General features: G+C 44.9%; 2 protein-coding genes across 2 annotated transcripts in view; both read left to right on the top strand.

Moving 5' to 3' along the window:
- Positions 1-11,896, top strand: part of SIRT7 (sirtuin 7) — a 43,154-nt gene extending 31,258 nt beyond the window's left edge. Inside the window, exons 9-10 of the mRNA XM_089669294.1 lie at positions 424-530; positions 3,498-11,896. Coding sequence (XP_089525420.1) covers positions 424-530; positions 3,498-3,687 — 297 coding nt within the window. The 3' untranslated portion in view covers positions 3,688-11,896. The remainder of the gene's footprint in view (positions 1-423; positions 531-3,497) is intronic.
- Positions 11,897-12,009: 113 nt separating this feature from the next.
- The window catches only part of PCYT2 (phosphate cytidylyltransferase 2, ethanolamine), a 53,607-nt gene continuing 38,436 nt past the window's right edge, over positions 12,010-27,180 (top strand). Inside the window, exon 1 of the mRNA XM_089669390.1 lies at positions 12,010-12,142. Within this exon, the coding sequence (XP_089525516.1) occupies positions 12,063-12,142 (80 nt within the window). The 5' untranslated portion in view covers positions 12,010-12,062. The remainder of the gene's footprint in view (positions 12,143-27,180) is intronic.

Below are 27,180 nucleotides of genomic sequence, written 5' to 3'. Positions count from 1 at the left end.
TGCGTGGGTTTCCTCCAGGTACACCGGTTTCCTCCCACACTCCAAAGACATGCTAGTAGGTTAATTGGCTCCTGTCTAAATTGGCCCTTGTATGTGTATGTATGAATGTGAGTTGGGGACCTTAGATTGTACACCCCTTGAGGGTTAGAGACAGATGTGAATGTACAATATATATGTGAAGCGCTGCGTAAATTGATGGCGCTATATAAGTACCTGAAATAAATAAGAATGACATTGTACCTCTTACATATTTGGGATGTCCATAGTAGCTAGCTAGGTAAACACTTTTTATTTTCTTTTTTATCTGCGTGATTGTTGAATTCTGGTGTGTTTACTGTAGGTAGCAAAGGCACTTTTCTTTTCTAAAATTTGAAAACATGCCGTTCCCTGTATGCTATAAAGCCACAATGTGTTTCTGTACAGTGGACACCGAAGGATGCTCTGGCTACGCTAAAGATCCATGGCAAGTGTGATGGTGTCATGAGACTCCTGATGGACGAACTGAAGCTGGATGTTCCAGAGTATGACAGGTGATTACATGTGGTGTGTTAATGATCACTAGGCGTCATCTTTTCTATATACATTTACAATTTACAAGCATTTTTTCCTTTTTTCTTTTTTTTTTTTTTTTTATATCACTTCTTTATGTAGAACTCTTTAACAGCAGTACATGTTGATGTATTGGGAGACAGTAGCGGTATGTGTATCCCAAGTACAACAAATACAACATCATGGATGTGAGAGGCTGTCAGACATAGGATTGCAATGCTATATAACGGGATAGAAATGAGGGTAAACACTGTTGCCTCAACTGCGTTGGTGTAAAAATCTACACCTCGATATGCCAGAGGGGGGCAAAGGGGTGTGAAAAGTTGAAGAGGGGCAGAGCAGTTAAGAAGAGAAGGAGACACGGCAACTGAGGCTGCTATTACAGCTCTCTATGAGCCCTAATAGCTACAAAGCATAATATATAGATGTAAAGTACTCCCCTTTTCCTCTAGATCTGTACATATTAAAACATTTCTTTGGAGAATGGCGTTCAAACTCCCCATATAACTCTGTGCTCAAATCCTTCCTTGTCAGGACTTCTGCACAAAGATGGTCCCCATATGGTATAAAATGTATTCGTCATTTATACTCCTCTAAAGAATTTAAGTCATTCTCTCAACTACAGGAGGAATTGGAATTGTCCTCTAATTTGCTGGTCCACTATTTTCAACTTTACCATTCAATCTAAATACGGTGTGGAATATATTACTTTACACTTAGCAACTCCTTTTGAACAACTTCTGAGAAGTCCAAATACCACACATTATGCCTGCCATAGATGGATTGAAATACTTCTGGTTCAGCAGGGACCGACTGAATTTCAGTCCATCTATGGCCATTCCTGCTCAACAGAAGTTAATCTAACAATCGAGTTCTATCAAACGTGAATTATGAAAATGTTTATTTTGATCAGAGACTGAAATAAAATCATCTGTGGCTCTGATCAAGGTATGCTTTTAGTGGGGGAGTCCCTGCTGACAGAATATAAGAGCACAGTGGGGATGAGTACTCCACCCATCTTGCTTATGTGGGTGGGGGAATCTGTTCCTTTTTTTTTTTTTTTTTTTCGATCAGCCCCCCGACTGATCGAAAAAAAAAAACACCCGTCTGTGGGCAGCCTTAGTCTCCTACTTTTCAATCCTTGCTAGCACTTCTAAATTAGTAAATATCAATATGCTGAACATAAGGTTCCTTTCAGATGGGGTGGACCTGTCAGTGGATCCGCTTGCTCAGCGGGGGATCTCTTTGCTGATCCCTGCTAAACAAGTGGATGACAGGTCTGTCTCCGCTTCGCTGCTGCAGAACGGACACAGACACAGCCCACTGTTTTCTATAGGTCAGTTGAATGGAAACGGGCCGCCTGTCTGTTTCCATCCGACTGTCATCGGATCGGATCTGCCAGTCGGATGAGGAATGGATCCCCATCCGACTGTTTTTAGCGTACAGGATCAGATTGGATTTTGGCGGGTATCAGCTGCTCCATAGAAAGCTCTGAATGGTCTGACCGGGTCCACCTGAAAAACTGACAGGCAGACTTGACCTGACCGTCAGTGTGAAAGGGGCCTATGTGGTCTTTGCCTGTTCTTCCGATTCTTGACCAAGAATGGTTGGAGTTTGAAGATACTACATACAAGGGCTCAGTGGTTTCCCCTAGGGCAGTGGTCGGCAAGCCGCGGCTCGCGAGCCACATGCAGCTCTTTACAAACTTAAATGCGGCTCTTCTGTGTGCCGGGCGCCCGCTCCCCTCCCCTCCCTCCTCTCGGGCGGTCGCCCCAAAAGTCAGGACTCTGCAGCTGTCAGGATGTAGGCGAGGCAGCCTGACGAGCTCCTCTCCTCTCACAGTCCACCCTGAAGACCAGAACGGCGCGGGAACACGGCGAGAGGAACGCGCGGAGCAAAGGTAAGTGAATTGACACAGGGGGGACTTGGGGACTTAATATGGGGGATGAATTAATATGGGGAATTAATTACTATAGGGGGAATGAATTACTATATGGGGGATGAATTACTATATGGGGGATGAATTACTATATGGGGGATGAATTACAATATGGGGGATGAATTACAATATGGGGGATGAATTACTATGGGGGATGAATTACTATATGGGGGATGAATTACAATATGGGGGATGAATTACTATGGGGGATGAATTACTATATGGGAGATGTATTTTCAGTTTTAAAAATGTGGCTCTCAAAATAAATTTCAATCGTGGTTTTGGCGAGATTTGGCTCAGTTGAAAAAAAAGGTTGCCCACCACTGCCCTATGGGCAGAATGATTCAACTGAAATTGTTCCATCGTGCATTATACACCTTCTAATCTTCATGAAATGGGTCTGCACTCACCTGCAGTGTGCTTTCAAGGGTGTGAAGAAATTGCTGGTTTCTTTCACTGTTTCTGGACCTATCAATATGTTTAAAACTTCTCGATAAAGGTCAAGGACTATATATCCACAACCCTGGGACTTGCCAGCATTTCACATCCTAAAAACGGCATATTGGGTATTACTGGAGACCAATAGAAGAAAAGTGGAAAGATGGCTAAAGAGGGGGAGGGAGGTGGCCTTGGGATTAGGAGTAGGACCGACTTCCAAAGAAAACTAAATTGTGGCATGGCGGTAGATGCAAACTAGTAATTACAGGTAGACTGGAATTTTGTGTCCGAGCCCTTGAGGGAACTACTCTAGTCTTCTATGGTCTTCATGTTATTCACTCTATTCAGCCAGCGTTTCACCATTGGAAGAGAGCATTGTTTCCATAGAGCTGGAATAACAGGCAGGGGCAACGTTCGCCATATGGAATACTGCTGATAATTTTTAGTATTTTAGAGATGGCATTGAGGTGAAGCAGGGAAAAAGCCAGTTCTTTGGGAATGGGGAAGTCGGAGAATTTCTGAATAATAGTATATATTTGATCCCCAAAATGATCCGTTTTTGTGTTCCCAGATCTCTAGATCCAATATTTTCTATAGCCATTCCACTGTGTCCCGGAGAAGAAAACAGCCATTCTCGCCAGCCCATCAAAGCAGCAGAGATTCAGAGGCCTCAAGAACAGACAATACAAAGCTGTCAACAGCCTGTCAGCGGGGGCTGGTTTGGTAAAGGCTGCAACAAAGGAAGAAAAACAAAGAGATAATTTTATAGTTCTGTTTTTTTTTTTTTCCCTCGCCTTTAACTTGCCCTTTTTCCTGCAAAAAGATTCTGTGGTGCTGATCATGAAAACAAACAAATTGGAGCAAAAGTAGAGTTGTTGCCCATTTTAACCAGTTATACTGCGCTTTAAAAGATATCTAATCCCAAAAAACAGTGTTGACCAGTCCTTAGCTGTGGTGGCTGCCTTTTTTTTTCCAGCAAGTACAGAAAATACCTGTTGATCTTGCAGAATTGCAGCGTCCTTATCACTTCCTGTGAGCCTAAAGAAAGCACAATGAACCCGTAAAGTGCTAGTCCCATCAATCTTCAATGTAATGGACATGAACGAAAAATGTTTGCAGTGACAACTATGGCCGCCTCATAGATACAATAGAGAAATATATGTAGAAATGAAGGGACAGGAAGTGTTTAACTGGCAGGATCAAAAAGGTGAAAATAAATGGAAAAACCTTAAAAAGAACCATTGCAGCCATCACATCTGAAGACTGGTAAGCTGCAACATATTACATTTTTGTATTTGTATAGACTTTAAACGGACCTTGTGCTCTGTGCAAGATCTACATCTTGAATGTGTCTTCTCTTCTCCTAGCAGAGTGAGTAAAAGTTTTAGAAAACACCTGTAAAAAGGGAAAAAAATTATATATTAATACATTTTCCCCAGCTTCTGTTTTTCGGGGGGGATGTCTTCATCTTCACAAGATCCTGAGGAATGCGGAATACGTGAAATCTCAGTAATCCGTGCTGGATAATCTTCTCGGTGAGATTTGGCTTACTCCACATTCAGTAGGATCTCTCCGAAAGAGGGATGACCTTACCCTTGCTTAGCCACTAAAAATGAAAGCCAGGGAAGAGTATTTTTTTTTTTTTTTTTTTTTTTTTCACTACAGCTGTGACTTTTTTTTTTTTTAATGTAAATAGCTGAACTCTGGACAAAGTAGGAAAACTTTTGAAACTTTCCATCCCCTTTAAAAGAGTTGAAAAAAAATTGCACTTCCATTACTCATTAATGGAAATATTCCATTTTATTTCTGAGAAGGCCATCCTATAGCTTCCTCCCAGTTCTACACAGCGGTAGGGAGGGGGCAACCAGGACAACCTATGTGTCTTCCTGTACTCATAGGAATGTCAGATCTACAGCCATTGTGGGTCCCCTGTCATCGCTGCAGTCCAGTCTTTGCTTTCCAATCTTCTGCACCTTCAGCACTTTTAAGTTTCCACCACAAATCAACACTCAACAACAAGTGCTTGCAGAGGCCTGTTGTGACTGATGAAGGCAGTTTTTTTTTTTCTCAACCGAGCGATATTCTTCAGGATGCAGGATCTGTAACTTGCTTGTATATCAACAAGCAGACAGCGCCATCGAAGGCAGCAGAGTAATGATCTGGCAGAAATTATAGCCTGCCTTTCACTGGAGATATCTTGTACAAAGACAAATTGTAGCGTGCAGGGCAACTGACCTTGTTTTCCCTGCTCATCTTTTCTGACTGCTTTTCACTAGTTTTGCATTTGGCTAGGGTCAGTGTCACTACTGGTAGCATGAGGTGATACCTGGACCCTACAGAGGTTGCACAGGCAGTCCAACTCCTCCAGGATGTCACATCAATACATGCCATTGCCAGAAAGTTTGCTGTGTCTTCCAGCACAGTCTCAAGAGCATGGAGGAGATTCCAGGAGACAGGCAGTTACTCTAGGAGAGCTAGACAGGGCCGTAGAAGGTCCTTAACCTTTCAGCAGGACCAGTATCTGCTCCTTTGTGCAAGGAGGAACAGGATGAGCACTGCCAGAGCCCTACAAAATTACCTCCAGCAGGCCACTGGTGTGAATGTCTCTGATCAAACAATCAGAAACAGACTTCATGAGGCTGGCCTGAGGGCCTCACGTCCTCTGGTGGGCTCTGTGCTCACTGCCTGGCATCATAGAGCTCAATTGGCATTTTACCATTGAACACCAGAATTGTCAAGTTTGCCACTGACACTCTGTTCTTTTCACAGATGAGAGCAGGTTCACCCTGAGCACGTGACAGACGTGAAAGGGTGTGGAGAAGGTAACATCGTTCACCAAGACCGTTTTGGTGGTGGGTAAACAACATGAAAGCATGGATCCATCCTGCCTTATATCAACGGTTCAGGCTGGTGGTGGTGTAATGGTGTGGGGGATATTTTCTTGGCACACTTTGGACTCCTTAGTACCAACTGAGCAAAGTTTAAACACCATGGCCTACCTGAGTATTGTTGCTGACCATCCCTTTATGACTTCAGTGTACCCATCTTCTGATAGCGACTTCCAGCAGGACAATGCACCATGTCACAAAGATCAAATCATCTCAAACTGGTTTCTTGAACATGACAATAAGATCACTGGACTCCAATGGCCTCCACAGTCACCAGATCTCAATCCAAAAGGGCACCTTTGGGATGTGGTGGATGGGACATTCACATTATGGATGTGCAGCCGACAAATTTGTAGCATCTGTGTGATGCTATCATCTCAATATGGACCAAAATCTCTGCGGAATGTTTCCACCACCTTGTTGGAATCTACGGTACGAAGGGTTAAGGCAGTTCTGAAGGGAAAAGGGTTTCCAACCTGATACTAGGAAGTGCATATATATGCTATAATATGCCCTGTACTCACTGCCCGGCACCATAGAACTCGATTGGCATTTGCCATTGAACACCAGATTTGGAAGATCCACCACTGGTACCCTGTGCTTTCACAGATGAGAGCAGGTTCACCCTGAGCACATGTGACAGACGTGAAAGGGTGTGGAGAACGTTCACCATGACCGTTTTGGTGGTGGGTCAGTGATGGTCTGGGGAGGCATATCCATGGAGGGACACACAGACCTCTACAGACTAGACAAGGGCACCCTGACTGCTATTAGGTATCGGGATGAAATCCTTGGACCCATTATTAGACCCTACGCTGGTGCAGTGGGTTCTGGGTTTTTCCAGGTGCATGACAATGCCTGGCTTCGTGGTGCCAGTATGCAGGCAGTTCCTGGAGGATGAAGGAATTGATTCCATTGAATGGCCCCCACGCTCGCCTGACATAAATCTAATAGAACACCTCTGGGATGTCATGTTTCGGTCCATCTGACCACCAGGTTGCACCCCAGACTGTCCGGGAGCTCAGTGATGCCCTGGTCCAGATCTGGGAGGAAATCCCCCAGGACACCATCCATCGTATCATTAGGAGCCTCCCCTGACGACGTCAGGCATGCATACAAGCACGTGGGGGCCATACAAACTACTGAGGACCATTCTGAGTTGCTGCAATGAAATTTCAGCAAAATGGACTAGCCTGCTCCATGATTTTTTCACTTTGGGGTGTCTTTGAATTCAGTCCTCTAGGTTGATTTTTATTTCCATCAAACGATGGGGCATCCTTACATTCCTAACACATTACCCCGTCCATATTAGTGTAAAGATCCAGCAGGAGATTTTTCCCCATTGAGATCTGATGTGTTTTCAAAGTGTTCCACTTTTGTTGAGCAGTGTATTTAGCCGTCACTGGCAATGCTGCTGTCACTGGGGGGGGGGTGATGTGACCAGTCGCCTATCCATAGGAATAGGATACAGTGACTGGTCAACACTACATGCCTTTTTTTTTTCTGCCTGGAGTTCAGCTTTAAACTTTTATTAAGCGAGGGGGAGGGGAGCACATTTGAGAAGTGGACCTTGCCTTTTAGAATAAAAACAATTGCCTTGAAGAATACATGCACTTACAAGCAATGTGCACTTAATTTGCCCCCTTCACTGACCTAAAGAATCCCCTTCATAGATGCATAGTTATCAAGACTGAATGGCCGCAGCCTCATCTGTTAACATCCATCGCCATAAGTCTTCTCACCCTGTCAGCTTTTGTGCAGTAGATCCCCCTAGACTTCTAGGGGCTTGTTCTTCTCCAGCTTCTGGCTAATAGATGAGCACCATAGATTTCTGTAGGGATCTCTTGCATGACCAGGGCGAGAGGGATCGCGGCATTCACTGGATGTCAACAAACACAGGAGGCTGCAGCCAATGGATGTCAACAAGTATGCATCTGCGGTGGGGATAGGGTGGTGGTCTGTTAGGGTAGTAGATGGGGGCAAAAAGAAGAAAGTGTTTTTTTTGTCTGAAAGTACACTCTTTCTTTAGTGAGCTGGATTTGAAAAGGTTTGGACAGCAAATGCATCTGTGTTTAAAGCTGACTATATGCTATACAGTCTGTACAATCTCCTTTAAGTTCACCATTCACATTACAATTGACAATGCAATCTTTGTACCATCAATTTTAGATTTACAAAAACTATTATGAGCACCTACCTAATCTAACTTTTGTAGTTTGTATCCAGGCAGGCAGGCCTTTGCGCTACATAGTTTTTGGTAGATGTGAAGGAGATTGTGCAATGTGCTGAGATTTAGATCTGCCATCAATTATGTGACATAAGAACCTGTCTGATTTAAAGTGTTACTAAACCCAAGACCCTGCATTCACTATATCTGGTCTCCCCGGACCCTGCATTCACTATATCTGGTCTCCCCGGACCCTGCATTCACTATATCTGATCTCCCCGGACCCTGCATTCACTATATCCGGTCTCCCCGGACCCTGCATTCACTATATCCGGTCACCCCGGACCCTGCATTCACTATATCTGGTCTCCCCGGACCCTGCATTCACTATATCTGGTCACCCCGGACCCTGCATTCACTATATCCGGTCACCCCGGACCCTGCATTCACTATATCCGGTCACCCCGGACCCTGCATTCACTATATCCGGTCACCCCGGACCCTGCATTCACTATATCCGGTCACCCCGGACCCTGCATTCACTATATCCGGTCCCCCCGGACCCTGCATTCACTATATCCGGTCCCCCCGGACCCTGCATTCACTATATCCGGTCTCCCCGGACCCTGCATTCACTATATCCGGTCTCCCCGGACCCTGCATTCACTATATCCGGTCTCCCCGGACCCTGCATTCACTATATCCGGTCTCCCCGGACCCTGCATTCACTATATCCGGTCTCCCCGGACCCTGCATTCACTATATCTGGTCTCCCCGGACCCTGCATTCACTATATCCGGTCTCCCCGGACCCTGCATTCACTATATCTGGTCTCCCCGGACCCTGCATTCACTATATCTGGTCTCTCCGGACCCTGCATTTACTATATCCGGTCTCCTCGTACCCTGCATTCACTATATCCGGTCTCCCCGTACCCTGCATTCACTATATCCGGTCTCCCCGTACCCTGCATTCACTATATCCGGTCTCCCCGTACCCTGCATTCACTATATCCGGTCTCCCCGTACCCTGCATTTACTATATCCGGTCTCTCAGGACCCTGCATTCACTATATCCGATCTCCCCGGACCCTGCATTCACTATATCCGATCTCCCCGGACCCTGCATTCACTATATCCGGTCCCCCCGGACCCTGCATTCACTATATCCGGTCTCCCTGGACCCTGCATTCACTATATCTGGTCTCCCTGGACCCTGCATTCACTATATCTGGTCTCCCTGGACCCTGCATTCACTATATCTGGTCTCCCTGGACCCTGCATTCACTATATCTGGTCTCCCTGGACCCTGCATTCACTATATCTGGTCTCCCTGGACCCTGCATTCACTATATCCGGTCTCCCAGGACCCTGCATTCACTATATCCGGTCTCCCCGTACCCTGCATTCACTATATCTGGTCTCCTCGTACCCTGCATTCACTATATCCAGTCTTCCAGGACCCTGCATTCACTAGATCAGGTCTCCCCGGACCCTGCATTCACTAGATCAGGTCTCCCCGGACCCTGCATTCACTATATCCGGTCTCCCCGGACCCTGCATTCACTATATCTGGTCTCCCCAGACCCTACATTCACTATATCTGGTCTCCCCAGACCCTACATTCACTATATCTGGTCTCCCACAATACACAGAACATGGAAATGCAATTATTTTAGTAAATATAAACTGGTAAATCAGACGTATTTACCACAAGGCACTTGCCTAGGGTGGCAATTTTCAGAGGGGCAGCACCTCCCCCCAGAAGAAGGGATCAAAGAAGGGACGAGCTCGCCATGGGAACCAGGTGGGATCTAAGAGAGGCTGCAGGCTGCTTGATGGTGTATGCAGAACCTGACTTTCGTTCCTGGAGTTGTCCGGAGCTGTAAAGATGAGTGTCTTTTTCTCTATCAGTGGGGTAGTGGAAGGCTCTCCTGGGTGGGGGGCAGGGGTGTTGTTGGTCAATGTCCGCATTGTCAGTTTCTCTCCGCGGGATGGGGAAGGGGGGGTGATGTTGTATTAGAGTCCAGCATAGCACTGGTTAAAGCTTTGAGGAGGAGTTTTTATTCGCTCCTATGAGGCTGCATAACCCCGACCCTCTGTGTGGACAGTGCTGATTGGCCCTGTGCTAAACACATGCATTCTCCCAAGGAAAAAAAACCCTCTAGCAATACACACCAAACTGAGCATGTGTAGCTTGCCCCCCCAAGGCTCTGTTCTTTCAGCAGATGGATTGGGGACAGTAGACGAAGGGGAGGTTTAGAAAAGACAGGATCAAACAGCCTTTTTACAAAATGGGGCAGATTAACCCCTTCAGTTGCACATTGAGTATAACCAGCATGCTTTACTGCATATACAGACTGATTTTACTGTTGTGGGTTTAGTAACACTTTAATACAAATTCAACGGATCATTTTGGGTATGTCCTCATACGCTATAGTTTTGGAAAACCTAAAGGAGGTTGTATAGAGAGGGTACAATCCGGTTATAGAGTGGATGGTCAGCTTAGGGGTCCTTTTCACATGAGTGTTTTGGTCCGATCTGCCTGTAGCTTCTAAATGGAGGCGCAGTGTTGGTCATGGGGGATGTGCATGTAAATGGGCTTATTTCTGTTTGAGTCCATTTAGGTCCAAAAGATGAAAAACGTGATGGATTGGAGTTAGAGGGATGTAAACGGATGCGGGATCATCCACTGTCACCTGCACATAGACCCAACATTGAATGCACGAAAGAAGTGAACGGATGTCTGCTGCTGCGATGCAACAGGCGGTCCGAACACAAACCACTTCCCGATGGGAACAGTTGCCGCGTGTCGGAATTCTCTAAGGTGCAGTTAACTCGCTTTGAAGGATACGTTCACCTTTGGGAACACGTTGCATCTGTTTTCAGGGTGGAACATGTAACATGTTCCCATAGCTGCGGCTCCCCCTCCCTCTGACAGGTAGTACGAGGAGACCTCTCCCCATACTATCTGTCAAATTTGAAAACAGCGAGGCTCCGCCCACACAGCCGCATCATTCATTCATGGACTTCCATGAACTACAAGTCCTGACAGTCTTGGCGGCTGTGGGGTTGTAGTTTTCAATGAACTTCACCATGCTGTGGTAGTTAATTGAAGCTTCCTATCAGAATATCTGCTTGCCGTATGGGATGTAAGTAAGCAGATACTCTGACAGGTCTGCAGGAGCCCTGCATGGCATCAGCGATCTACTGATCAATGGTACAATGCTTTTCAGTCTCCTGCAGCCAAAAATAATAAATACACATTTTTTTTTTTTACCTGCAAATAATGTGTATTTATTATTTTTGTCTAAAAGGTGAACTTATCCATCAGTTGTAGCATTCCCATAGACCTGTCTTTGTATAGAAGCTGTTCTGAACCCCATCCCTGGTCTCCTCCTCCCATGCCCACCTCCAGGACTTCTGCAGGGTGTCACCCATCCTCTGGAACTCCCTGCCCCAACCCATCAGATTATCACCTACTCTCCTCTCCTTTAGGCGCACCCTGAAAACCCATCTCTTCAGGGAAGCCTACCCCACCCCCTGCTAACTTGCCGACCTCCTCCACTCTTCCTACCACTCCTTCCCCCACAGCCATCTCCTCCTGTACCACCATCCCCTCCCTCCTAGATTGTAAGCTCGAAAGAGCAGGGCCTTCGATCCCCTCATGTTTTGCATTGTATTGGTATTGTTCTGTCACATGTTCTGTCCCCCTTTGTAATGTACAGCGCTGAGTGAACTATTGGTGCTTTATAAATACTGTATAATAATAATTCCCTTCCTGCAGTGATCTGATTGGTGGAGAGCAGCTCTACTTTTGCCCCATTATTAAAAACCTGTCCATGTGACTATTTTGCCGTTTGCACAATGTTTTCCAATTTTTGTGTTTTAAATAATAAAAAACAGTTTTGAAGTAGATTTGTCTGCTGTGTGTATGGGTGATTTTATTTTTCTGCCCGGAGTAAAGATGGCCGCGGGAGGAGGAAGCGTCTGAGGTTGCCATAGTAGCGCAACTGGCGTGTCACTTCCGGGGGAGCGCCCGGGGAAGCTTCCGCTAGGTTGACACCTCATTACATCCCAAGATGATTCGGAACGGACACGGCTACCCCGCCCCGGAGCGCGAGCCTTCCCGGCGGACAGTGCGGGTGTGGTGCGATGGATGGTGAGAGGCGGCCGCGGGCTGCATTCTGATTGGCTGATGACGTTCTGATTTAGAATGTTGGGGAATATTGCTGGGAATGCGATCTGATCCCAGAGCTACAATGTGATACCGGTCCGGGGGCTGCTATTGGCTGGACGAGAACTGCTGATCGTGTGCAGGGCTGTCCCCACCCACCATGTGGGTTTATAGGAAAAAAAAAAAAATATATATATATAAAATTCACCTCCATGGATGGTCTGATATCCTTCCACAAACTGATCACTTTGATTGATCCCTGTTAATTATGTTCAGTTTTTTTTTTTATAGATATAAACCCAATCATTCTGACTTCAGAGCATCTAACGGTGCTGGCCGCACCTTTCAAAAGTGATGCATGGTGGATCGTTTTTCAGAGGGTGTTATGTCGCCTGTTTTAACCCTGAAAAGCCTGCGCTACCCTGTGTTCATTGTATGGCTGTGGTGTACGTTGGAAAAAAAAAAAGCACGCCATGCAGTACTTCTGTAGGCTCCGTTCATACCTGTGCGTTCTGGGAACGCGCCAAAATGTGCATCGCCATTCTTAAAGGCACCCCAAATGTGCAAGCTTGCCGCCCAAGAAAGGTTCAGGAGCTACTTTGGTAGCCATTTAGTGAATGGGCTACACTAGGGGGTTGTGCGACGAATGCACAAAAAAAGACGCATAAGTGAACGAGGCCTTATGAGCACAGCGGGAAGCGATTATGTACCACTGAATTGCTGCAGTGAATAGAACTCTCGCTCTTGACATTTCAATAAAGTTCTATAAATAAAAAAAAAAAAGTAGATGGTGCGATGCATCAGGATCAGCACTCTGCCTCCTTGCGCATACCAGCATCTGTGCGTTTGGTACGGTTTTCTGGTGTGAACAAGCCTAAATGTTTATGGCAGCACTTTACTGAGACCGGGTTCACATACACTATATTGCCAAACGTATTGGTCGGCCTGCCTTTCCACGCACATGACCTTTAATGGCCCCCCAGTCTTAGTCCGTAGGGTTCAATATTGAGTTGGCCCCGCCCTTTGCAGCTATAACAGCTTCAACTCTTCTGGGAAGGCCGTCCACAAGGTTTAGGAGGGTGTCTATGGGAAGGTTGTACCATTCTTCCAGAAGCACATTTGTGAGGTCAGGCACTGATGTCGGGGGAGGAGGCCTGGCTCACAGTCTCCGCTCTAATTCATCCCAAAGGTATTCTATGGGGTTGAGGTCAGGACTCTGTGCAGGACAGTCAAGTTCCTCCACCCCAAACTGGCTCATCCATGTCTTTATGGACCTTGCTTTGTGCACTGGTGTGCAGTCATGTTGGAACAGGAAGGGGCCATCCCCAAACTCTTCCCACAAAGTTGGGAGCATGAAATTGTCCAACATGTCTTGGTATGCTGACGCCTTAAGAGTTCCCTTCACTATAACTAGGGGGCCAAGCCCAACCCCTGAGAAACCGTCCCACACCATAATCCCCCCTCCACCAAACTACACTTGGCACAATGCAGTCAGGCAAGTACCGTTCTCCTGACAACCGCCAAACCCAGACACTTCCATTGGACTGCCAGACAGAGAAGTGTGATTGGTCACTTCAGAGAACACGTCTCCACTGCTCTAGAGTCCAGTGGCGGCATGCTTTACACCACTGCATCCGCCGCTTTGCATTGCACTTGGTGATGTAAGGCTTGGATGCAGCTGCTCGGCCATGGAAACCCATTCCATGAAGCTCTCTACACTCTGTTGTTGTGCTAATCTGAAGGCCACACCAAGTTTGGAGGTCTTTAGCTATTGACTCTGCAGACAGTTGGCGACTTCTGCACACTGTGCGCTTCAACATGCGCTGACCCCGCCCTGTCATGTGACATGGCCTACCACTTGGTGGCTGAGTTGCTGTTGTTCCCAGTTGCCTCCACTTTATTATAATCCCACTAACAGTTGAGCGTGGAACCCAGGGCGGGGTAATGTGTTAGGAATGTAAGGATGTCCCATCGTGTGATGGAAATGAAAATGATCGACCTACAGAGGACTGAATTCAAAGACACCCCAAAAATCAAAGTGAAAAAATGATGCAGCAGACTAGTCCATTTTGTTGATATTTCATTGCAGCAACTCAGAATGGTCCTCAGTAGTTTGTATGGCCCCCACGTGCTTGTATGCATGCCTGACAACGTCAGGGGAGGCTCCTAATGAGACCACGGATGGTGTCCTGGGGGATTTCCTCCCAGATCTGGACCAGGGCATCACTGAGCTCCTGGACAGTCTGAGGTGCAACCTGGCGGCGTTGGATGGACCGAAACATGATATCCCAGAGGTGTTCTACTGGATTTAGGTTATGGCAGTCAGGGTGCCATTGTCTAGCCTGTAGAGGTCTGTGTGTCCCTCCATGGATATGCCTCCCCAGACCATCACTGACCCACCACCAAAACGGTCATGCTGAATGACGTTTACAGGAAGCATAATGTTCTCCACGGCTTCTCCAGACCCTTTCACGTCTGTCACATGTGCTCAGGGTGAACCTGCTCTCATCTGTCAAAGCACGAGGCACCAGTAGTGGACCTGCCAATTCTGGTGTTCAATGGCAAATGCCAATCGAGTTCTATGGTGCCGGGCAGTGAGCACAGGGCATATTAGAGGATATATATGCACTTGCTAGTACCGGGTGGAACCCTTTTGCCTTCAGAACTGCCTTAATTCTTCGTATTGTAGATTCCAACAAGGTGGAAACATTCCTGAGATTTTGGTCCATATTGACATGATAGCATCACGCAGTTGCTGCAGATTTGTTGGCTGCACATCCATAATGTGAGTGTCCCAATCCACCACGTCCCAAAGGTGCTCAATGGCCTCCACAGTCTGGTGACTGTGGAGGCCATTGGAGTCCAGTGATCTTATTGTGATGGTCAAGAAACCAGTCTGAGATGATTTGAGCTTTGTGACATGGTGCATTATCCTGCTGGAAGTAGCCATCAGAAGATGGGAACACTGAAGTCATAAAGGGATGGACATGGTCAGCAACAACACTCAGGTAGGCCATGGCGTTTTAAGCTTTTCTCAGTTGGTAGTAAGGAGCCCAAAGTGTGCCAAGAAAATATCCCCCACACTGTTACACCACCACCAGCCTGAACCGTTGATATAAGGCAGGATGGATCCATGCTTTCATGTTGTTTACACCAAATTCTGACCCTACCATCTGAATGTTGCAGCTGAAGTTTAGACATCAGACCAGGAAACGTTTTTCCAATCTTCTATTGTCAAATTTTGGTGAGCCTGTGCGAATTGTAGCCTGCATTTCCTGTTCTTAGCTGACAGGTGTGGCACTCGGTGTGATCTTCTGCTGCTGTAGACCATCTGCTTCAAGGTTTGATGTGTTGTGCATTCAGATATTCTGCATACCTTGGTTGTAAGGAGTGGTTATTTGAGTTACTGTTGCCTTTCTATCATCTTGAAGCAGTCTGCCCATTCTCCTCTGACATCAACAAAATCATTCTCCACACAACTGCCACTCACTGGTTATTTTCTCTTTTTAAGACCAATCTCTGTAAACCCTAGAGATGATTGTGTGTGAAAATCCCAGTAGATCAGCAGTTTTTCTAAATATTCACACCAGTCCATGAGGCACCAACAACCATACCATGTTCAAAATAACTTAAATCCCCTTTCTTCCCCGTTCTGATGCTCAGTTTGAACTTCAGCAAGTTGTCTTCACCACTTGTAGATGCTTAAATGTGTTGATTTGCTGCCATGTGATTGGCTGATTAACAATTTGTGTTACCAAGCAATTGAACAGGTGTACCTTATAAAGAGGCCAGTGACTGTATATACAGCGGGTAAAATAAGTATTGAACACCACCATTTTTCTCAGTAAATATTCAGAAGTTTAGAAATCCTTCTGTAACCAATGCCATCTGTATGTTTTGCAACAATAAGTTTGCGAAGGTCTTGAGAGAGCTCTTTGCATTGACCCATCTTGTGTGACACCTTGGTAATGAGACACCTTTTTATAGGCTGTCAGTTGAGACCAGTTGATAACCAGTTGATATTAATTTGCACAGACAAGGGGCAGGATTGCTTTCTAATTATTGATAGATTTCAGCTGGTGTCTTAGCTTTCCATGCGTTTTTGCACCTCCCTTTCTTTACGTGTTCAATACTTTTTCCCGGTGTCATTCCATTTTATTATGCATAACTTAATTTGTGAACTTGTTTGTTTTGCTTTATTTGTATGTATGGATTGCAGGGGTTGTTACCAACACGTGGTGAAAATTTCATGTCAATAGCACCTTTAGAAATATTTTTACCCAGAAAAATGGTGACGTGTTCAATACTTCTTTTCCTCACTGTATTTGTATTTATTAGAGTTTTACATGATACGTGGTTTTGTGATTATTATTATACACACTGTATCAGAGGACTATGGCCTTCCTGTAGTTTAGGCTTTTGCATTCTGTATGAGTACTGGAATGGGTGATGGTCACAGGACATGCTGTTACGAAGGGATTAAGCCACTGGCTATGCTCATGTTGCATGCTTGAGTTACAGTCATGTGAATGTCACAAAGCTGGAACAGACCGTTGTGATAAGTGGTTTATAAATGTGTATTCAGGGATCTGCTAGGAAACAGATCAATAGAATAGAGGATAACAAATATTGATCTGTCTACTAAAACAAAAAGCTCTTTCTGTTGTCTTTAGCAACCGGTCATATTCTTCTATATATCTGTAGTGCAGGAAGGAAATGCAAAGGAAAGGGAAAAAAAATCTTGTTATATAGGCAATAAGAGAAAGTGCACCCAAGCTAGCCATACATGTCTCGAATTTCATCTGTTTTGCCAAAATTCGAGTCACGTGCAGCCTTGTTGACTCCACACAGGTGAGCGAATGTTGATTAGAGAAAAGAAAAAAAGATGGCTGAACAGTGATTGCAGCCAATCAGATGCCTTGGGAGTATAAGATAAGAAATAAATAAGTGAGCGCTAAAATAATCACAAGCAGCCAAAGCACCAAAAAGGCAAAACAAAAAACCTCCAGAATAATCAAGAAAAACAAAGGGGTGCGGCGCTGGAATCCCTAAAAACAAAATTCAAATGTATGCATACACATAAATTGCTCTAAACCCAAATGTGGATATAAAGTGACAAAAGTGCAAAATGCAAAACTAAAGGTGATATTAGTGAGCACTAACGATGTGCTGAGTGTTCATAACCATACACAGTCCTGGAAACAGTTCATATAAAGTGCTTAGAAGTGATGATCCATCTGAGGGGATCTCAGATAAGTGCTCCTTATAACATCCTGGTGACGTGCCGTGAAATTGTTAGGAATACGCACTCACCGGATGCGCAACCTTTATGCGCATATAAGCATATGTAAATCTCAAAGATGTCTACTGAAGATCTTCTTCAGAACCGGACCAGCCTGGTCTGGTCACAAACCGTTAAGGATCCCCTTCCCCTGGGCAGTTTGCAGCACCTAAGGCCTCAGTCCGGAATGGGCTCTGTACAGGTATCCGCTCACTCCTTGCTGTTCCTGTTTCCTTCACATGTGTGTTGTCTGTGCTCACCTGTGCTCTTCTGTAGCTACTTCACAATTGGAGGTTTGGCAACAGGCAGATGTGAAGAAAGGTTCATTGCCCTCTACCGTATTACAGGATGCCTATTTAGGGGATGTGCTCCTGACCACCGTTGGAGGAAGATGCTGGGCTTGTGGACTCTCCACTAGGATAGTCAAGCAGAGGGGGGCTAGAAGTTACTTCCTACACAGGAAAGGATGGAAACAGGCCCAATGAGACTTTGTTCTGGGTCAGTGGGGGGATTACCTTGACAGCTATGCAGTTATCATTTGCAAAAGAGTTCAGCAAGGGCAGCTTCCATATTTCTTTCAAGAAAGGTTTTGTTTGACAGTGACCTTGTTATGACATAAAATTGCTCAAGTCAGGCATACCTGCAAAATACTTACCTAGCTTGTTCTGCCAGAATGCTTCTCTTCTAAAGTTTGCAGGGAAACAGACACTTTTGATAGTGTTGATTTCTTTGGCCCCCTGCAGCTCTGACTGGTTTCTCTTTCGGACCTCCACCTAACTACTCAAGTTTGACTGAAGGTCTGCAGGACCGAGCTCAATCAGAAACTTACCTCAACGTCACGACTCAATTCAAAGGAAATGTCTGCAGGAGGAACCAGTAAGAGCTGGGGGGGGGACCCAGGAAACTGGAAACCAACTTCAGCGTCATTATTTAATTCCAAGGGATGTTCTGTAGGAACCAGTAAGAGCTGTGGGTAATCCAGGAAACCGGAAACCAACCTTAGTGTCACTATTTAATTCCAAAGGAAGGTCTGCAGGAGGAACCAGTAAGAGCTGTGGGGGTCCCAGGAAACCGAACACCGACCTGAGCATCATGATTTAATTCCAAGGGAAGGTCTGCAAAAGAGGAACCAGTAAGAGCTGTGGGGGGACCCAGGAAACTGGAAACCAACTTCAGTGACACTATTTAATTCCAAGGGATGTTCTGTAGGAACCAGTAAGAGCTGTGGGGAATCCAGGAAACCGGAAACCAACCTTAGTGTCACTATTCCAAAGGAAGGTCTGCAGGAGTACCAGTAAGAGCTGTGGGGCCCCAGGAAACCGAACACCGACCTGAGCATCATGATTTAATTCCAAGGGAAGGTCTGCTGGAGGAAAAGCTGTGGGGGACCCAGGAAACAAACACTGGGTCCCCTTCAGCTCTCACCGGTTCCTCTGTCAGTTGGTGGAACCAGTGAAAGCTGCAGGAAACCCAGGAGAACAACACGAACAGAAGTCTCAGTTTCCCTGCAGGCTTTACAGGAGCATTCTGGAATTGTGGGCAGGAATATTGCCCTGATCTCACTGAGACACAGCGATCAAACATTTCCCTAACAGCAATATAAACCTGACAGAAATTCTATTCCTCCCATGATATTCAAAGTTAAAAAAAAAAAAAAATTCTGGTTGGAGTTTGGCTTTATTGTGCTACGTTATGGTCTGTCCGGGACCTGATGCCCTGGGAAGATGGGTGTCTGTCCTCACCCTCTTAGCTACAATTATAGTATATAGAGGTCCTCAGTATTCATTTTTATTCAAGGAGAAAGTTGCTTCTTTGAGTTGCTTGGTTTAGGTAACCTGATGAGATAGTATTAGGTGATGTTCTTTAATGAGCAAAGTGTGCCTTTGACCCCGATTGGGCCGCCCTGGAAAACACACCACCTTATGAAAGGCTGCTAATTGGTTATCGACTGAACTTGTGGTCGAGCAACAACAAAGCAAGTACGACGTGTCCCGGGTGTGTGTACTTTGTGCTTCTGCCGTTCCCCAGTTCTCTCTGAGAAGATAAACATTAATTGGCCCGGTTTCATCCAGCAATCACTATGCTGTTGCAAGTTTTATGAGTCTAGAAAGATTTAGGATGTTATCATTTATCTGTTTGTAATCTGAAGATAACACAATAATTTACAACTCTGATAAAGCATCTTCTGAACCAATATCTGTCCAGTGTTTGACTAGGAGATCTGAAAAGAAAAGGACAGCAGGGTCCTTTACAGTATCATGCTCTACCACAGCAATGGGCAAACTACGGCCCGCGGGCCGTATACGGCCCGGCGGACCTTTTAATCCGGCCCGCGGAGCGTGATAAAAAAAAACAGCCAGGGCAGGCAAACATTGGCTGTCAGGATGTGTGTAGGCGGGGCAGTGTGACGAACGTGAGGGGAGCTAGGCCCTGAAGACCGGAACGGCGCGGGAACACAGAGAGAGGAACGCGCGGAGCAAAGGTAAGTAAATTGACACAGGGGGGACTTGGCTTACTACTTGGGGGGGAATAGTACTGTGGGGGATGAAATACTATATGAGGGATGAATTAATATGGGGAATGAATTACTATAGGGGGGATGAATTACTATAGGGGGAATGAATTACTATAGGGGGGATGAATTACTATATGGGAGATGAATTACTATGGGGGATGAATTACTATGGGGGATGAATTACTATAGGGGGGATGAATTACTATAGGGGGGATGAATTACTATATGGGGGATGAATTACTATATGAGGGATGAATTAATATGGGGGATGAATTACTATTGGGGATGAATTACTATGCTTACTATGGGGGAATATTCATTCATCTACTCTTGGTCCGGCCCCCGGGTCTAATATATGAACCCATTGCGACCCTCAAGTCAAAAAGTTTGCCCACCCCTGCTCTACCAGCTTTTCTAGGGCTGGCCCTGTAGTGTAATGGCATATAATTGGGGTTTTTAAGTATTTACTTAACCTCCTCGGCGGTCTGATTATTTCCGTTTTTTGTGCTGAAAGCGGTACATTTTTTTGCATGGAAATATGTAGTTTTTTATTGTAGGCTGTAATTTTTAGGAATAACTCACTGAAATCTGTCCGAACAAGAGTCTAGTAAACATCCCGGGTATGATAAAATTTGAAACACGAAATCATAAATTATAATTTAATAAATAATCATAAAAAATAATGATATAATAATAAATTTAATTCAATAATATAATCAAACCAAAAACACTGAAATTTGAAATACAGAGGCAAATTCGCACATCACTGAGCAAAGTCGCAAAATTGTTTTCAGTGTCTGATGAGGAATTTCCCCCACGAATCATCACTCAATTCTGCAAGTGGTTCTGATTTACTATCGCTGTTCTCTAACCGGTCTAAAACCGATTTTGACGTAAAGGGACGCTTTTTGGATGCCATGGGCTTTTCTAAGTTTCCAGGCAGAAAGAACAGTCAAAATGCAGGCAGGGCGCCGGACAAAGCAGTAGGGACAAAATGTATGTGAAATGCATTGAAACGGCAATGTTTTACTATGTAATAATCATTTTTAAAAAAAATTGAATTTTTAAAAAATTTCAAATTTGCCGCCGGTTCCGGCGCCCGTACGTCCCGACGTCACAGGGACCGGAACACGGAAGCCGGATGCCGGCATCGGCCGCAGGAGATGGCCGGGGATGCTACAGGGGACGCATCGTGGGAGCGAAGGACAAGGTAAGTGCTGCAGGGACCCCCTGAGCAACGCCGCATGGTAAGCCCAAGTGTAGCTCGGGGTTACCGCTCTTGGTACTCAAATTTTACCCCGAGCTACACTCGGGAATACCCAACTCTGGGAAACTTGCAAATTCCTTCTTGCTCCAGCTGTATAAGGTCTTGACATCACTAAGACCAACGCAGGAACCATAGCCTTGCCAAGGACACCTTAGGAAAGTATACCTCTGAAGCATGAGAGAGCAACGTAACTCATTTTAAGGGAAATCCACATAATTGTGACCATATAGTTAGTTGTGTTGCTTAGGGGTCCAGAAACTGATGGCCATACAGTGTAAGCCACCAGAGACTGGGACTTTGTAAGGAACAGTGGGTGAAATAATACGAATACGGGTCATGTGTGACCAAGTCAGGGCTCAGTCTGGTCACTGGTGGCATTTATTATCCTGTGTTTGCAGATTCGTTCAGGATCTGTTTTGACTGTCTGCCATCTAATTATTATTATGACCTTGTAGTTCCATGCGCAAAGGGCTGCAATATAATTTCCTGGTAACTAGATAAGGTTACAGCTTCTCTGAGAAACTGCTGTTGAGCGATCTCACGTTTCTCTGCGAGGTCCTCTCCTCTGGATTCTTCTTTCCTGTCTCTTCTATACCGTGGCAGGATGTCACCTCACATAACAAAGCTGATGACATTTTGATGTTTTCCAAAAGGGTACTCCACTTACATGAAGGCATCTATTCCTTCCAGAGCAAACTGTTCTTCTGGATCGAGAATAAAGAATATAAGGCCCCATTTACACAGGACACTTCTGAATGATGGAAACTGACTGCTGGCAAACATAGGTTAAAAAATGTCTGATTAGCTTCAATTGCATAACGAGTTTATGCGCGTTTAGAAGAGTTTTTTTAAAGATAAGCACAGGAGAACCTCCCAAATGCCCAGAATGCACTGAAAAGTGGTAAATTATTACTATTTCAGACTGTTTCAGAGAAATACAGAGAGTAGAAGCGGAGACAGCAGTGTGTGCTGAGATAATTAGGTGGGAGTTGCTCATTAACATATCTTTTGTATCCAAGGGTGGGAAAGGTGTCTGGTGGAGGGAGTCATTAAGGCCACCTGGTAGGGGGTCTTCATGAGGAATTTGAGGTGTGAATGTTTATTAACATATCTTTTGTTTCCAAGGGTGGGAAAGGTGTCTGGTGGAGGGAGTCATTAAGGCTACCTGGAAGGGGGTCTTCATGAGGAATTTGAGGTGTGAATGGTCATTAACATATCTTTTGTTTCCAAGGGTGGGAGGTGGGCTGAGGTGTGCACTGGTCATTACAATGTGTGACAAGCTTGGTAGGAACATCCTGTATTCAGTGTTTTGTCCATCTGAGTACCTTGAAAAGGCTTTGCATGCATTTTTTATGATGAAAAAAAGACTCTGGACAGCATCGAGAACTGGAAGAGTTAAAAAATTTTTTCAAATGCTCATAAACGCGTGTACAAGCATTTTTGAAACGCTGATAAAATTGACTGCTGAACGCAAGTTTTCTGCGTTTAAAAACCCGACTGTAAACACAAATGCCTGTAAATGACTGTAAACGAAGATGTGTACATGGACACATAGGAAAACATTAGGGAGAGTTCAGGGGCTGCTAAAAAAAAAAAAAACGCTGAACAGTTCCTAAACGTGAATTTATGAGCTGCAGTGTACATGAGCCCTAAGAGAGTGGATGTCTCTTTAAAGCAGATCTGCCGTCTTCCCTTCAGTCTTGCCCAGTTGTACAGGCTCATCTTCTGTACTGAAATTACTTACTTTTATTTCACTGCACACTGTGAGCTTCTTTTAGTGTGCATTAGAAGCCGTAGCAAGTTAGATAGAACCCACCTCATTTCTTGGCTGGAGAACATCTAGCATCTTGAATTAAAGTGGTTGTAAATGCTCAAGGTTCTTTACCTTCATGCATTCTATGCATGAAGGTGAATCCTCTGGAGGGCCAGTGGTTAATTGTTGGAACCATTCATGTATATCATGGGTGATATTTGTATATGAAAGATGTGAATTGAAACGTCAACAACATGTGCGAATGACATTTCTTTTATGATTTTAATTGGCTTAACCTCCTTAGCGGTAATCCCGAGTGTAGCTCGGGGTAAAGTTTCAGTACCACAAGCGGTAACCCCGAGCTACACTCGGGCTTACCATGTGGCGTTACTCAGGTGGTCCCTGCAGCACTTACCTTGTCCTTCGCTCCCGCGATGTGTCCCCTGCAGCGTCCCAGGCCATCTCCTCCGGCTGATGCCAGCATCTGGCTTCTGTGTTCCGGTCCCTGTGACGTCGGGACGTACGGGCGCCGGAACCGGCGGGAAATTTGAATTTTTTTTAAAAATGTCATTTTTGCTGTCATTACTATTTCAATACATTTCACATATATTTTGTCCATACTGCTTTGTCCTGTGCCCTGCCTGCATTTTGAATGTTCTTTCTGCCTGGAAACTTAGAAAAGTCCATGGTGTCCAAAAAGCGTCCCTTTACGTCAAAAGCGGTTTTAGAACAGCGATAGTAAATCAGAACCACTTGCAGAATTGAGTGATAATGATTCGTGGGGGAAATTCGTCATCAGACACTGAAAACGATTTTGCGACTTTGCTCAGCGATGTGCGAATTTGCCTCTGTATTTCAAATTTCAGTGTTTTTGGTTTCATTATATTATTGAATTAAATTTATTATTATATTATTATTTTTTATGATTATTTATTAAATTATAATTTATGATTTCGTGTTTCAAATTTTATCCTACCCGGGATGTTTAATAGACTCTTGTTCGGACAGATTTCAGTGAGTTATTCCTAAAAATTACAGCCTACAATAAAAAACTACATATTTCCATGCAAAAAAATGGTACCGCTTTCAGCACAAAAAATCTGAAAGAATCATACCGCCGAGGAGGTTAATAAAAAAACTTTGGATATTTTTATATACAAGATCAATTGCGGTGGTGCCATTAAAAGTCCTAATCGTTTTGTTTGAAGAGTTTTTATTATCATTTGGAAGGTATTACCTCTGCTGATGTGTCCTAATTCAGTGAATCTGATCGAGTTGGCGTGGTGTGGACTGTGAGGAGTTAAAACAATAGTGAGGAGGCAACATGATGCCTCCACGATTCGCTCTTCAGAGGGCTACCACAAGTGTAAATGAGCCCTTAGCGTGTGTCGTCACCTGATCAGTATCCTGCAGTCAGGTAGTGCTTAAACACGTGATCACATTCACCTGCTGCAGGTTGTATTGCCTGAAGGACATCACACCCATGACCGTCTATAGGAATGTGGAGAACATTCCAATGAACAGGATGTTTGCTCGTATTCTCCAACGTCTCGTTGATGTACATGGATCCAGCCTTCCATCTGATTACATCCCGTTGAGGACGGGGCAAAGAAACATGGTTTATCAGGGTTCACATGGATGGAGCCTATCTATGTGCAATGCTTATATCTTGGGCGGGAAGGACATTCCACAATCGGCTGGCTGACGACATCCTTTATGAATTACGTATTTACATACCAGAGAATAGGGCGGGGGTGATGAAAGCTGTAGGAAGAAAAAGTGGAACGTAGTCTACAGCAACTTTCCTGTTTTCAGAGACTGGATGGAAATATGGGAGTGGACTTGTTTTTAAAATGGTTGTGAACCTCCACCGGTGTGTGGTTATGTAGGCCCCACATGAACAAGGCCTTACTAGGGTTGCCACCTCATCCCTTTAAAACCAAACACATATTAATTGCACAGGTTTTGGAGCTGATTAACCTCTGGCCAAGCGCTCTATAGCCCAACGACGGCTACAGTGCGGCTGTCCAGTTCTGGGAGGGCATCCTATGATGTCCTCCCAGAACGCGCCCAGCGGCGTGCACCTGGCACTCTCCATGGATGCCGTATCCTATGGATCACGTGATGAGGTAACAGGCCAATCACAGCGGCCTTTTACCACGTGATCAGCTGTGTCCAATGACACAGCAGATCACCGAGTAAATATTTGGAATCTGCTTGCGCTCCTATGTAAAGAAAAGCAATAAATAAACGTGTGAAGCTGCTAGCATCTGAACCAATACCCCAAGATCCAATGAAATACAGAAGAAACTAAAAATGATGTAGCGCTAAAACACACAACTATAACATCAGGCCCATAGGAAATATAACATGATATTGGGATCCTGTATAAATATAAAAAAGGAATACAGTTGTGTCCAAAATTATTCAACCCCCAATGCTGTAAAGGGGTTTAGGGACTATAGTGTACATTTGGAATTGTATTCAGAATCAAATCCTACAAGGACGTTGTAACTACCCAAATGCAACTAAAATGACATCAATTGTTTATGTAATACAGTAGTAAATGGTTCTTATGTGGTTTCTTCATTGCCACAATTATTCAACCCCTTAAAGACTACCACTCTGAAGAACAGAGGTTCATACAGGTGCTTTCCATCAGGTATTGAAAACACCTGTGGATGTCACCGAGCAGCAATCAAGCATAATAAGCACCAATTAGGCAGCTTTAAAATGACTGTGATACTCAGCTCCTTCTAGACATTTACTGGTGTGGTTACAAACATGGTGAAGGCAAGAGAATGGTCCAGGAAGACAAGAGAAGAGGTGATTTCTCTTCACAGGAAGGGCAATGGCTATAAGAAGATTGCAAAGATGTTAAACATACCAAGAGACACCTTAGGAAGCATCATTCGCAAATTCAAGGCAAAGGGCACTGTTGAAACGCTACCTGGTCGTGGCAGAAAGAAGATGCTGACTTCGACTGCTGTGCGCTACCTGAAGCGTAGAGTGGAGAGAAGTCCCCGTGTGACTGCTGAGGAACTGAGAAAAGATTTGTCAGATGTGGGTACAGAAGTTTCAGCCCAGACAATAAGACGCACACTGCGTAATGAAGGCCTCCGTGCCAGAACTCCCAGGCGTACCCCCTTGCTGTCTCCAAAGAATAAGAAGAGTCGACTGCAGTATGCCAAAAGCCATGTGGACAAACCACAAAAGTTGTGGGATAGTGTTCTGTGGACTGATGAAACAAAATTAGAACTGTTTGGGCCCATGGATCAACGCTATGTTTGGAGGAGGAAGAACAAGGCCTATGATGAAAAGAACACCTTGCCTACTGTGAAGCATGGTGGAGGGTCAATCATGCTTTGGGGCTGTTTTGCTTCTGCAGGTACAGGGAAGCTTCAGCGTGTGCAAGGTACCATGAATTCTCTTCAGTACCAGGAGATATTGGATGGAAACGTGATGCAGTCCGTCACACACCTGAGGCTTGGGAGACGTTGGACCTTTCAACAGGACAATGATCCCAAGCATACCTCCAAGTCCACTAGAGCATGGTTGCAGAGGAAAGGCTGGAACATTTTGGAGTGGCCATCGCAGTCACCAGACTTAAATCCGATTGAGAACCTCTGGTGGGACTTAAAGAAAGCAGTTGCAGTGCGCAAGCCTAAGAATGTGACTGAACTGGAGGCCTTTGCCCATGAAGAATGGGCGAAGATACCCGTAGATCGCTGCAAGACACTTGTGTCAAGCTATGCTTCACGTTTAAAAGCTGTTATAACTGTAAAAGGATGCTGTACTAAGTACTAAGATTGAATGTCACTTGGGGGTTGAATAAAACTGATAATGCTGTGAGCACAGAAAAGACATTTGTGGTTATTTCATTATAACTGTTATGTTATATTTGTCTGACCTACAAGTGCCTCTTTAATGTAAATGTAAGCAAGATGACTGAATGATCAAAAGCAATGTCAAACTGGCCAAAACACTCAATTTCAGTGGGGGTTGAATAATTTTGGACACAACTGTAAATATATGTGCGTGATGAAACTGAAAAAAATGAGATAGAAAACAGATGTGCAACCCCTGCACACAGTGCACATAAATATATATAAAGTCCAGTGATCCTGTGTCAATTTCCTCCACTCATACAGAATCCATGGACTGTATGTGGACCCGCACACCACCACGTGCAATCCAAAACCAGCTG

The sequence above is a fragment of the Staurois parvus genome, unplaced genomic scaffold, assembly GCF_062004578.1.
Source record: "Staurois parvus isolate SC_StPar_1 unplaced genomic scaffold, SC_StPar_1.0 ptg000003l, whole genome shotgun sequence".
Lineage (NCBI taxonomy): Eukaryota > Metazoa > Chordata > Amphibia > Anura > Ranidae > Staurois > Staurois parvus.
This window is presented reverse-complemented; position numbering and strand designations above follow the sequence as displayed.